Source organism: Malaclemys terrapin, chromosome 17 (genome assembly GCF_027887155.1).
Source record: "Malaclemys terrapin pileata isolate rMalTer1 chromosome 17, rMalTer1.hap1, whole genome shotgun sequence".
Classification (NCBI taxonomy): domain Eukaryota; kingdom Metazoa; phylum Chordata; order Testudines; family Emydidae; genus Malaclemys; species Malaclemys terrapin.
Window position 1 is genome coordinate 14,475,127 of NC_071521.1, and position 14,494 is coordinate 14,489,620.

Consider the following 14,494-nt stretch of genomic DNA (forward strand, 5'->3'; position numbering starts at 1 on the left):
AACTAAGTGATTTGCCAGATCGTAGAGGAAGTCTGTGGCAGAGCTGGGTATAGACCCAAAGCTTGTGCCTCCCTGCTTGATTTATTAACTTCACTGCTTCTGATAATCCTGTTCATCACAACTTCTAGATAATACCTAGCTCTTGTATGGTGCTTTTCATCCAGTGATCTCAAAGCACTTTTTTATGAAGGAGGAGAAGTAGTGTTATCCCCATTCCACATATAGGGGAGCTGAGGCATAGGGAAGGGGAAGTGACTCACTGACAACAAATCAATTGCAGAACGGGAAATACAACCCCACTCTTCATCTCAGGCCAGTGCTCTGTCCACGGGGCAATTACCTGTCCTGGCTTTTACACCACTTTTATGTTACAATCCTAACATGAATGAACTTCTGGAATAAATGTGATCAGTCTGATACTGAGCAGGACAGCACGAGACAACTCCCAGACTAAGCCCATCTCACGATCAGCCTATTAGGCCAAACCATAGCATCTTCCCTTCCTCCCTCCCCCTCATTGTGAATTCCTTCATACTTGCACAAGCTCGAAGATATTGTTGAAGGTTACATTCAAGAGCAAGACATGTGCCTGATCAAATGGAATAACGGTTCTGTGCACCCAGAGAGGGTCTGGCCAGTGGCCAGGAGAATGTTCTATAGTCTTTTTTTCCCCATCTTTTTGATGTATCAGCAGAAGGCTAAGGTAGACAGTTCATTATTACTTTCCTCTCTCGACTTTGAAATATTCTTGCCTTCTTAACCCAACCACAATCAGGGCAGTGAATATATAGAGAGATAGATTAAGCTTCAGGTTTTCCTAGTCTGGCAAGTCACCAGTGTCAAATCTCTGTTACATTAGCAAACGGACTTTAAAGCGTCTGTCTAGGTCTTTCCTGCTTTCAGACTGATAGTGCTTAAGGGCATCTTTCTGTGCTTCAGGGAACAATCCTGCGCTGGCCAGTGGGATGAATTGGTTGATTTGGTGCTATCAGTCTGTTCCAGCTCTGACTTTCATGAGCAGGGGGATTGTGCGCTCCAGCCACCCGCATGGAGAGTGCTCTTCATGCACGTATTGCCCCATGCCACGTGGGAAGGGAAGGAGGCTCAGCGGCCTTGATGACACCATCCCTTACTCTTCCTCTTGGGACCTCTCTGCTGGCCCTCAGATCTATTTGCCCGTAATCTTCTAAGTCTCATGAAGCTTGTCATGAGAAGGGTGGCTTTTTGGGTTAGGGCACTGGTCCGGGGTTTAGTCTCTGTGCTGCTACAAGTTTCCTGTGTGACGCTTGGTGTCTCTGTGTCTCCGTTCCCCATCTATACAATGGGGTAACTGCTTTTCCCTACCTCCCAGGTGCACTGTGATGGCAAATACATTCTGAGTGCCTCTTTTACGGTGATCATTGATTACCTTTGTTAGACACAGAGTGGTACAGCTTGGGGCCAAGTTATTTTTTCCATGGATCTTCCTCTGTATTGCAGATTTGGCTCAGTTGTGTTAGGGAGCTGAGTGTGTGAGGGGCACTGTGACCTCATGCAGTCTGTGTGAGGAGCCTCATGTAATTGTGGATGTTTCAGGAAGCATTATTTGTGAGCAGACAGCCATGGAAAGAAAGAAGTAGCCAAGAAAGCCTCATTTGTGTCTGATCACTGTTACCCAGAATGTGCATGTGATTTTTTTTTTTTCCAGGGTTTCGAACTGTTTCAGTAGCAGAAAAGCTCAGATCTATTTCCTGTGCACTGGCTGAAGTAGGTTCTGTAACCGCTACTCTGGGGCCGCCCCAGCCTGCTTTCGTTAAACAAGATCACAGACATTGCCACCAGGCTTGCTGCTCAGACAGCTTGAACGTTGGTTTTCCCAGGTTGTGAACGAAAAGCTGCATGCTTTCCTTTGTTTTGGATTATCGCTGCATTTTCCACCCTGTCGAGTAACTGGTGTAAGCCGATCCTAGCGTATATATTCCACATCAAGCCCGTTGTCTGAAACCTTGCCATCTGGAATCTTTTACTTGACTTAGTGGAACAGTGTTTCTTTCATGGTCACCTGCTAACATAAGGGCTCAGATGTAATGATGCAGGAGGTCGGACTAGAGCAGTGGTTCCCAAACTTTAACAACCTGTGAACCCCTTTCACTAAAATGTCAAGTCTTGCGAATCTCCTCCTAAAAATGTCTATTTCCAGGGATTTTCTCCTTTACCTGAGTATAAATTATAAAAGCAGTGATCTTGGAAATATAAAATTTGTTTTGATGATATGCTTATTACACACTATTATTAATAATTTATCATTACAGTATTTTCATTACATTATTAAAATGGCAACACTCTTCCAAGAACTCACTTTCATAGCTTGTATCAATTTGAATAAGCCTGTTATAAGACAAGGCTCCTATGTTTCATCAAGGAGTATCAGATGTGAAAGAGTATGAAGGTATTTAAGAAGCCAACTCAGAGTTCCTCCTACACAAGCATTCAGATCTTGAGCAGTCCAGGCCAACACCACATGTTACAACAAAGCTTAAAATTGTTCTTCATAATAATTTTAAAAACAATACTAGCTGGCTGTTTCATTTTAAAAACAGCAAAAAAATATCCACCTCCCTTTCCATTTCTTAAAAGGAGTCTTGAAGTTTAAATCTCCTCAGTGTGATAGATATTCTTGCTTTGATCTGCTTAGCTCTTGGAAGTCTAGAGGCTCCAGGCTGCTGGCCACATGCTGCCCAGAGTTCCTAGGGACAGCTCTGTCCACCATTAGGGAATTTTTTCCCAAGAACCCCCTGTAACATTTCGCGAACCCCCAGGGGTTCACGAACCCCAATTTGGGAACCACTGGACTAGAGGATCTATCTGGTGGTTCCTTCTGGCCTTAAACTCCGTGCTTTTAGAAAGCTTACCAAACATGGTGCAATCATTGTGTCCTAAATGTACAGATAACAGCCACACCCGGAAGGAGGCTTGATTTTTTTTTTTTTTTTTTTTTGTAGGAGGCAGTGTAGCTAACTTTTTCTCAATGTTTATAGGCTCTCAAAAGGGAATCTATTACCTCAGTGATGAGATGAGCGGGGAAATAAATTCTTCATGTTCATGTTTGAGATACCACATTGTGTGTGGCACTCTGTCCTTCTCTAAGGGTGGCTGGGCCACGGATAAAAGTTCATGAGCCTGCTACAGTGTGGTGTGACATCAATTAACAGGCATTTCAGGATCTTAGGATAATTAACTTCTAAAGCAATATGCCTAGACACCAACCACACCAAAGTTTTCTTTGCTATTTCTAAGCTCTCTGATGGTAGCTCTTCACAGGCCAATTCGTCTTTCATTTGGTTGGATTAAAAGTCCAGCATTCCTGATGAATTTCTGAGTACAAACTCCTGCCATCTGAAATCTTGTTCTTGCTGCAACCACCAGCATTTTGTTCTGCCATGCTATCTGTTCCTCGGTTAGAAGGCTGCAGTAGATATTTGATTTGACTAGAAAACAGGACAGATTGCTGTGTCAGGGCTCTATGCAAGGCACCAAGTTTGAAGTGCAGGGTCAATGTGAAGCATAACGCGACCCAATATAACGCAAATTCGGATATAACACGGTAAAGCAGTGCTCCAGGGGGGTGGGGCTACGCACTCCGGTGGATCAAAGCAAGTTCGATATAACGTGGTTTCACCTATAACGTGGTAAGATTTTTTTTTTTTTTTTTTTTTTTTTTGCTCCCGAGGACCGCGTTCTATCGAGGTAGAGGTGTATTAGGATTGGAAAAGGTGCAGAGAAAGGCAACAGAATTGCTTCAGGCTATGGAACAGATGCCATATGAAGAGAGGTTGAAAAGATTGGGACTATTCAGGTTAGAAAAGAGACAACCAAGGGGCAGTATGATAGAGGTCTATGAAATCATGAATGGTGTGGAGAAAGTGAATAGAGAAGCATTTTTTTACCTCTTCACATAACAGAAAGAGCGCTTAATGCAATGAAAATAATAGGCAGCAGGTTTAAAACAAGCATAAGGAAGTACTTCTTCATACGACGTGTGGTCAACCTGTGGAACACATTGCTATGGGATGTTGTGAAAGCCAAAAGTATAGCTGGGTTTTAAAAAAAAAATTAGATACGTTCATGGATGATGGGTCCATAAATGGCTATTAGCCAATGTAATCAGGGACATAACCCCATGCTCCAGGTGTCTTTAAACCTCTGATTGCCAGAAGCTAGGACTGGACAGTGGGATGGATCACTCAAAATTGTCCTGTTCTGTTCATTCCCTCTGAGGCATCTGGCACTGGCCACTGTTGGAAGACAGAATTCTGGGCTACATGTACCATTGGTCTGACCCAGTATAGCCATTCTAAGGATGAAATTAAATTTCATATGATGAATTTTCATCTCAACCTCTCCTACCTATTGCAGCTTTCAATACAGTGTACTCCTGAGTGTGATTGATACCAATTGACTGTGGTGAATCCGTTCAAGCTTTTTACTTACTGCCTCACCTTTTGTGCCTCTGACTATTTTTACAGTACATTGGGCCAGGTCCTCAGATGTCAATCCGCATAGTGCCACTGAAGTCAATGGACCTATGCAATTGTTCCAGTTGGGGATTTGGTCTCTTGCATTTAGAACAACTTCTCGACCTTGCCTTTACTAATATGTACACTTACAGTATCATATATGAAGAAAAAAATCCACATGTGACTTACCCCAAGGAGGAGAGGAAGGATGAAAGAAAGTCCCATATGTGGAAGAGGGTAGTCTTATGACCTATTTCCTGTCACTTATGGCACATGAACACCATGGTGATGGGCATGGTTGAGAAACAGAATGGAATGCAATAGAACTTTGCTGGTAGAATGGAGTGAAGAATTCACAACATAACCTCTTATCCTTCAAGTTCTTGCGCACCGGCAGACGCTGCTACTGGCTGATGCTGCTACTGGTTCACCCCCATTCAGTTGGGCACTGCATGCACACAGCTGAATAGGGCTCTGTGTGCCTGAAGTTGCAGGATTGGGGTCTAATAATGTATCCATAGAATTTAACTTCTCTTTTTCACTTATGGAATATCTGCTATTGTATTGTGACTCTTTCTAGAATTTATTCAACGTTGTTAATTTTGGTTTTGCAGTTTTTGTTTTTTTAACAGTGGAGGGTGCAGGGCTTGTGAACGGAGCTGGGTGAAATTTTGATGGAAGACTGCAAAAATCCCATAGTCAGCTTTGAACATCTCAGCCATAGTCTTTACCATTCTTTCTATCATTTTGCAAGCTATTTTAAGAGATAGAACATTGTAGATGCTGCAGATGTAAAATATAATCCAAAGCATGACTTGTATTTGGTTTCCTCCAGCTGCAGTACTTGAGATCTCATCTATCTAATGTACTTACGTGACCTCCCCCGTTACTATAGTATCTGAGCACTGCACAACCTTAATATATTTACCTTCACAACTCCCCTGTTAGTTTCTCTGGCCTCAGCTAAGGCTGGTAGGGCAGTGCTATTAACCCTAAGTGCCTTGATCAGGCAGGAAGTTTTTGTAACAGAGCTAGAAACTGCACCTGAGTTTCCCGAGTTCCGGACTAGCACCCTAACCATTAGACTTGCCTTCCTCTCATGAAACTATAAAACTTTAAACCACTTCACTGCTCATTTGAATGCATTAGGCTGGATTTGGCTAGCAATTTGGGCCAGTGTTGCTTTTCCACACCTTTTTGCTAGCTACATTATCTGAGCTCTGCAACTCTCTCTCCCCCCCCCCCCCCCCCCGGGTCTCTTTTTAGAGGATACAGACCAAATTCTCCTTTTTATTCTGGAGAAACTATAGTGATGTGGGTTGAGTTGTAGTGAGAAGAGAAGTTGGCCTGTAATAGCCATGGCTTTCTCTGTAGAAATGTTTGAATATCAACTAGCAGCGGAAAGCTACCGTAGAACTTCTTCAGTGTTACGTTGACTCTAACCTTGTAGGCTAAGAGCAAGCAATGATTTATGATGTTATGCTGCGACTGCAGCAATAAGAACTTCTGAATATGGAGCAATATGTAAGAATTGTCTCTGTTCTCTTAGCATTTAAGAACACTGTTCAGTTAGCTATAACATCTTTTTTATCAAATTTATTATGATTAATTACGTTGCATACAACAAGCTTTTAAAAGTAATTAATGTGTTTAATAGTTTGGTTTAAAAACTGAAAAGGGAGCGCTTATTCCAGTGGCTGCCCATGACCTGCGCTCATTGGTAGAAGTCAAAGTGCTAAAATCAGTGAGGCCACACTGGTATAACTGAGATGGGAATTTGTGCTTGTAATTGGAAGTGGATGTTAACCTGGAGATCTGTATTTATCCAGGTATTCATTTCAGTAATCAGTTCTGATCCAAGAAAATACAGGCCCAGTTCTAATCTCACTTACACAAGGATAAATACAGAATAACTATTGACGTTAGAGGAGTTACTCCAGATTTATGTTGGCATGAATGAGATAAAAATTTTCTTCTCTTAATCTGGTGCAAAACTGATCTCTGCATCTGATGGATTGATTTACTGTAAAAACAAAAAACCTGGTATTACTCTAAATATTGAGTTGCATGACATTTTACTGAATCCTATAGTTTGACAGTATAGCTGTCTGGATATTTGATTCTTAGAAAGTTCCGAGTACTTCCCCATTCAACTGTTTATGAGAAGAAGGCTTCCGGCATTCCTTTCATGGTTTTTCATTATTTCATTCCAGAACTAATTGGGCATAATATTAAAAATAATGTTTTAAATGTATATAACCAATTGGGAAGTTGATCTATAATCTCTTCCTCCAACCCAAATTCCACAAGCAAATATACAAAGAATAGCCAACATGAAATGAGTAAATTAATCTGACAAATGAATAAATTTACTTTCTCCCTGGGATCTGGTATTTCTAAAGGCACTTTGAGATCCTCAGTAAGATTCCAGTTCAACAAAACATTTAAATACATTCTGAAATCTGCCCCTGTTCAGACCAACACTTAAGCATGTGCCTAAAGCTAAACGTGTTCAAGTCTCCTTGACTTCAGTGAAACTTAAACAAGTGCATAAAATTAGGCATATAATTAAGTGCTTTGCTCAATAGGGATGGACTGCTGGATTGGGACATAAGTGTACACTATAATTGTGAAGTACAAATATTGAAATACTGTATTTTATTAATTTTAGGCCCACTTCAGTGCTCCAGTAGGCAAAAATTCAGTAGGCTTCAGTGGGGTGACTCCTGGAAGTAAAGTGGGTGAGATTGGGTTCTTGATTGTAAATTCTTCCGGTCAGTGGCTATGGCAACTGCCTCCATCTGTACGGCATCATGCACCCTGGCTGCTCTCGGTAAATAATCATCAGTGTTTCTTAACTCCCTCGAAGCCTGTTTGCCATGTCAGACATGAACCTTATTCATAATTCAGTCTTGGTAGATAAATACTTTGAATTATTCAGCGCCCAATATTTTCCAGTAAAGAAGGGAAGCTAAAACTAATAGTGTCAGTTTCTAGTTTGCTGGGGAGGAATTCTGATTTTATTCTAAACACTTCAGTTTATGTAGATTGAGAACTTGTGGTTTGATCTTTTGCCTCTGCCCTTTGAGGGCTGGATTCGGTAAACCTTCCAAATGAAGAACTTCCATGAAAGTCAGTTGGAGGAGGGTGTGTGCCTGAATGGCTCTTCAGATCAGATGATAGCCCTGCGGTGACTCTAGTGGAGATCTGCCTGCCGACAGCAAGGCTGAAATTGGCTCATTGTGTTTTAGGTGATGAGAGGAAGGATTTTCTTGTGGTTGATCCTGGGCAAGTCATTTTAGGGCCAGATTTTCAGATGCTCACCATCCACAGTCAGAGGCACATTTTCCGAAGAGATCGGTGCCTCTTTTATAGGCACCATCATCAGGGCTAGATTTTGAAACTTGGGCAGTACCCACAGCTGCTGTTGTGCCACTTGCAATCAGCACTCCAAAAATGCTCAGCGCTCGATGTGTTGAGGTTTTTTGAAAATCTCGCCCTTCACCTCTCTCTCTGCTCAGTTCTCCATCTGTAATAATAATAATTACAGGGGATAATAGTACCGATTTAGCTCACTGGTGTGTGGTGAAGATAAATCCATGAATTATGAGGTGCTCTAATAGCAACGTTGCCAAATGTTGCAGTTTTATCATGAGTCTTGAGATATTTGGTGTCTTTCCGAAAGCCCCAGCTCCTTGAGTAATGTGATTATGGGAGAGTCTCAACTTTTTTTTTTTAAAGTAAGTTTCTAGTCCTCATAATTGTAGAAAGAAAAGCTTGAAAACATGAACCCTAGAGGCTCAAACACCAGAAAGTAAATATGAAGAACCCCAACAAAAACACCCTCATGTTTGGTGTTTTTTCTTTTTTAAGCCAGTCTCATGATTTTTGAGGCCCTGACTCGTGATCTTTGACTGTTTGGGGTTGGCAATGCTGTTTCAAAGCTACACACACAGAATGAGCATGCAAGCCTGGTTGTCCCAAATGTGCTCCTGGCAATTTTTGCATGTTTAGCGATTTCCCTCCCCCCCAATGCTTATATACTTCATTTTATGACTAGAGCATGTTAATTTCAGTTTCTTTTTCCTTTTGCAGACTATCTGTGTAACTGCAGTGCTCTTGGGAGTGCAAGTGTGAATGAGTGCAATACTTCAACAGGACAGTGCGAGTGTCACAAAGGCTACACTGGTCTGCGGTGTGAAAATTGCGAGGAGGGATATCTCCTGAACCAAACCAGTGGGCTCTGCCTTCCGTGTGGCTGCAGTTCCAAAGGCTCTGTCAATTCCCTCTGTGACAAGTAAGTAACATGACATTTCAATGAGCCTCCCCAGGGATTGTATGCCATGTTTTGTAACTTGGGTGTATTTTGATATCCAGGGTGTATTTTGAGGCTCAGGTGTGGGATCTCCTCACATAGTGTGGTGTGTGTGTCTGTATATATATATATATATATATATATATATATATATGTGTGTATATATATAAAAAGCTGGTCTCATAAAAATTCATGAAGCATATGCTGCCCCTTCTTTTAAAGATCAGATTATACAAATATCCATAGCTGTAGCAAAAAACCTAGCAACTTACAAGGGAGTTAACTTCCATTTCGGAGCTGAATGTCTGCTGCTGCAGAATTTCTCCTCTATTTCCCTGTGCATCTCTCCTCACACAAGATTTCCTTCATTTACCAAGGAAGAGTGGGTGGAGGCGCGCAGTGGGGTGTTGGGAGAGGTCACTTTCAAAGGTTATTTCCTGCATCAGAGGCTGGGATCTCAAACAGAGCTTTGTGACTTTCTTTCTCTGAGCATCACAAAAGAAATAGTTGAGTGAGAGACTGTAATGGGCCCTTGTTTCTTCCATTGTTGGATGCACTGCTGCCTCAGTTTCCCTCCTTTCCCAGTCAGATCTCCACAACCGGTGCTTTTGAATTACCCTCTCCCTCTGAGGTCTGCTTTAATTACACAAAATAACCATTTAATTTAGAATTAGAATCTCCCAGCCTTCTCTAGACTCACCAGTTCATTACTCTCCTCATAGGCTCAGCACAGGGGTTATTCATGGTAATAGGTACTGTAAACTCTGTGAGGCAAGGACCATTGTTTTATAGTGTGTTGGTACAGCACCTGGCACAGTACCTGGTCTGTGGTCTGTGCCTGGGGCTCTTAGGCACTACAGCAATGTAAATAAAGAAAAATAATGCAGCCTACATTTTTCCAGGGTTTTTAGGTGCTCAGCTTGTGACCTCTCAAATGGGCCTGATTCTCAGAGGGTGGATGAAAATCTGGCCCTTTTAAGGCATCTCAGGTTGGAAACCCAGAAATTAAGGCACCCAGTATCACTAGTCACTGTTGAGAAATTAGGGTTATGCTGGTAGTTAAGTGTTTAAATTTAGAGTAATGGTGCCTAATCCTGTAACTGATTATTTGTTAATGATTGCTGAATGGTTACATTCTTCTGGGATTACGCGCAGGCTAGTGACGTTGATAACAGCTGTAGAAAGTACATAGTGTAGCTCACTGCTCTGTCAGCAGCTTTAGAAACTCAAATTGCTTGCCACTGCAGGTGAAATGAATAACAGTGTCCAATGTATCTCTCATGCTCTTCCCCCCCCCCCCCCATCCTCCGCACATTTTCCTGGGTTTGTTTGGTGCAACGTGACAGCTCTGCTGAGAAATCCTGGGCCAAATCTCCTGCACTTCCCTGATTTCAGCATGACCCCTCACATAAGTAAGGCAATCAGATCTGGCCTTTTATTTGGAAACACAAGGGGTGAGAATGTGCCAACTCATCTGCAGTGAGGGAATTAAGGACACACATGGTTGAGAAAGAAAGGAGATGCAATAATAAAAGCTGGCTGGATAGTGGCCAATTTAGGGATATAGCTGCTTGTCTTTGCCAAAAGTCATGGGCCATCTTCAGGAAGGAATGTGGGGGAAATGTTCGGGTTAGAGGATGACCCTGCAGTGAGTCATTAGCGGTCTAGCAGCCTTAAGAACAAAGCCCCTTTTGCAGTGCCCATATCATTCCTGTATTGTAATTGGTTGTTCAGTAGGATTCTAGTCTCTTTATCTGGGATATTTCATGCAGCTTAGAAGAGCCCCCTAGAACCACGCAAAATCCGCTGTTTCAACTTGAAAGGGGTAGGACAAGCCTTTTCTTTGGCCTTGGGCTCATGTGGTTTTCTAACAACCAAGTTTGGGGTTTGTAAAAAGCCCAGGCGCAAAGCAAGATGCTGTCAAAGCTAGCCATGGTCCTGAGCGGCAGACGGTCGCACTGACTCTCTTGCAGGCTGTGAAACTGCCTGCAGGCTCCTGAAGTGGGGAGAGGAGTTGGGTCATTTGGCCCATTGTAGAGCTGAGAGCCTGCTGTAAAGTTTACATCCAGATCAGAACTTCACCAAAGGTTTTTGATCTGGACCCACCTCTAATCAAAGTGCTGAATGGTTCCTTGTTTCTGTGTGAAACCAGAATCTGTCTCAGATTGGCTGAGACGTAGCTTTACTGATTGGCTCAGAGCTTAAGCTGAATTTTGCATTTGAAAATGAGAACCCAGAATCAGGTAAGTTCAGGGGTTTGATAATACAGTTGAGCAGAATTCTAGACTGCACTGTCCTACCCTAAGGACAGCATAAAGGGTACTGCTGGTAACTGCTGAATTCTCTTGCTGTTAAGGATGCATCAGATACTTAATATTATTTGATGAGGTTGTTCCTTCCTGTGCTTGTAGCACATAACAGCTAGTCTCACTTCTTGTGAAATACACCTCAGCTCTCGCAATCCCTGTGTAGAAAGAGCTCTGCAGCTAAGGGTGTCCTATTGAGTCAAAAGCTGTTTACTAAAAGTTTTGTGGACTGAAGTAACAGCTCCCGTTTGCTTTCATTCCATTCCACAGCCTGCCTACCCTAAATATTTTTACACTGCACTACTGATGCACACTGTCGTCTTTTTCTGCTGCCAGTCTTCACTCTCACCTGATGCTCCCTGCAGTCCAGCAGCATGTATTTTACACCAAGCAAAAGAAGCAACTCCCTCCCTCAACTCCAAGAGCAGTTTCAGCTTGGCAGTTTCGTTACCTTATATTGGATTTTAAGGTGAATCAAGTCTCATGCTTCAGGGTAGGAGCTGATTGCCACAGGGGTCAGGAAGGAATACCCCCATGAATAGCATTGCATGACTGTCTAGATGATTTGAAGGATTTTTTTCTTACTGTAAAGGATTGTGCTGTTGGACCTAGGTGACTTGGCTTGATGGTCCAATGATCTGTTCTAGTAGAGCAAATCCGATGCCTAAATGGGGAACTCTGTCACAGTGGGTATTATCCATCTGGAGTCTGCGCTGGCTTCCACACTAATAGACACTAACAGAGGCTTCCTGGCAGTGGAAACTCAACCAGGGACATGGTAAGCAGCTGCAACCTCCCCTTCCCTGGCAGCCCACAGGAGGCAAATGGTGCTGGCTGGGGGAGGATGTGTGGCTAGGACTGAAAGGAGATGCTTTGAGTCAGTGCCCGCTGCTGTTGCCTCCACTTGCAGAGCTCCTGTGGAAGAATTCCAGCCCCATCACTGACTGGTATGGAGCAGCTGCACACTGAACTCCTGAATATAATCTCATATCCTAATTTCACAAGAATAGGATCAGCCTTTCTTTGCAATGTAAACCGTGTGCAGTTTTAGGGCTTAATTCAGTCCCTCGGTGCCTGGGAACTCCATTGGCTTCGGAGGGAGTTCTGCTTGCTAAGCCGTTGTAGTTTCAACCCTTTCATCAGATGGTTTTTCCCCTCCATTTTATTTACACCGGCTAAGAGTCAAGGGAAAAACACACCCTGATTTCTCTTATTTGAATTACTTCAGTCAAATCATGCAGGGTAAAGGGCATGCAGCAGAAAGGTCAGAACTGCTGACAGGGCCCAGACTGGAACCTTGAATCTTAGCCCCTTATATGAGTAGCTGGGTTGAGGAAGATGTCATGGATTCAGAGGCTGGGGAGGTAGAGGTACCATGAAGGAAATGGGAAGTAGTTGCAAGGGAGTGAGTCAGTGGAGAGGAGGGTGTGTTCCAGAGCTTCCTGTGGGATCAGCAGGAAGGGCAGCGAAGGGCAGCCTCTGCTGGAATTAATGTAACAGGGAAGGTTTGATTTAATTTTAGCTCATTGACCGTTCTTGCAGCCAGGGCTTGCAGGCAGAAGTAACATAAGAACGGCCATGCTGGGTCAGACCAAAGGTCCATCTAGCCCAGTATCCTGTCATCCAACAGTGGCCAATGCCAGGTGCCCCAGAGGGAATGAACAGAACAGGTAATCATCAAGTGATCCATCCCCTGTCGCTCATTCCCAGCTTCTGGCAAACAGAGGCTAGGAACACCATCCCTGCCTATCCTCCATGAATTTATCTAGTTCTTTTTTTGACTCCTGTTATAGTCTTGGCCTTCACAACATCCTCTAGCAAAGAGTTCCACAGGTTAACTGTGCATTGGGTGAAGAAATACTTCCTTTTGTTTGTTTTAAACCTGCTGCCTATTAATTTCATTTGGTGACCCCTAGTTCTTGTGTTATGAGAAGGAGTAAATAACACATCCTTATTTACTTTCTCCACACCAGTCATGATTTTATAGACCTCTGTCAGATTCCCCACTTAGTCGTCTCTTTTCCAAGCTGATTTATTGGTGAAGTACAAGGAAGACACTGCTGATCTCGCACCAAAACAAGTACGGGTAGCATGCACCTTTGAGGATCTGAAACTGCATCCCAGATCTTCACAACCATAAGAATATCTAGTGCTTTATAGTACCTTCCTTCCTGGGATTTCAAAATTAGAGCACATCAAAAAAATTTTTTCCAATGGAATGTTTTTTTCATTGGAAAACTGTTTTGTCAAAATGGAAATTCTGGGGGGAACAGGTTGATTTTTTTCAGTATTTCATTTTGAAAATAAAAATTGGGGGAAAGTGTTTTGATAAGGTTCCAACTATATATTTTGAAATCTTTCAAATATTACAAATTATAATACAAAATCAAGTCAAAATAGAAATGCGAAAAATGTTGACCCATAACAGTTTTTTTTCAAAAGCTTTGATTTACAAGAGATTTCCATAATTTTTTTGGTGGGAGGAGGAGGTTGCTTCTGATTTGAAATGAAAACAAATTTTGAAATGTCAGACTCTCCTGTGGAATGGTAATTCAAAGTTGTGACCAGCCCTACTCAAAATGCTTCAGAAAGGTCAGATGAGTATTGTCCTCTTGTGGGAAACTGGGGACCAGAGCAGTCAAGGGCCAGGTTCTGATATCCTGAAACTCAGGTTGAATAGAACCTTATCTCACAAATACTGCAATGTAATCAATGGCAGAGACAACTTGTGGAGAAAGATGTTTCCCGACCTGATTGAGGATATCAGGATCTGTTCCCAAAGATGGGGTTGTGAACCACACTGGTGAGCAGTCCCGTTGGAGTGAATGGGCACGTGCTCAGGTGAATGTGAGTGAGGGGTTCACTTCACAGTCTGGCCTTACGTCACATGTATAGCTTCACACATCAGTCAGTTGGCATAAGAGCTCATCTCTCCCCACTCCCAGCCCTACAGTTTTAACCACTATATACCTTGTAAAATAGAATCGTCCAGGAAGTGTCATTGGAAATTTAGGGAAAGATTCCCAAAGGCGAGTTGTGTGGGATTTTGACATCTACCTACCCTACTTGCATCTGATGAAGTGGGTATTCACCCACGAAAGCTTATGCTCCAATACGTCCGTTAGCCTATAAGGTGCCACAGGACTCCTTGTTGCTTTTTACAGATCCAGACTAACACGGCTATCCCTCTGACACTTGACTACCTACCCATTGTAATTTGGACGATCTTTCCCTTAACTCCACCTGGACAGACCCCTGAACGTGTCAGAAAGGGCATCTGTAGAATTTTGTCCAAAGGATTTCATATTCTGGCAGCGTCCTTTGGCGGCAATCTCAGAATTTGGGATGTGGTGGAATTCCACAGCTTTTTGAGGAGG

General features: G+C 42.8%; 1 protein-coding gene across 1 annotated transcript in view; it reads left to right on the forward strand.

Annotated features, from left to right (window-relative positions):
• Positions 1–14,494, forward strand: part of MEGF9 (multiple EGF like domains 9) — an 83,714-nt gene that overhangs the window by 36,254 nt on the left and 32,966 nt on the right. The window contains exon 2 of the mRNA XM_054007764.1: positions 8,592–8,793. Coding sequence (XP_053863739.1) covers positions 8,592–8,793 — 202 coding nt within the window. The remainder of the gene's footprint in view (positions 1–8,591; positions 8,794–14,494) is intronic.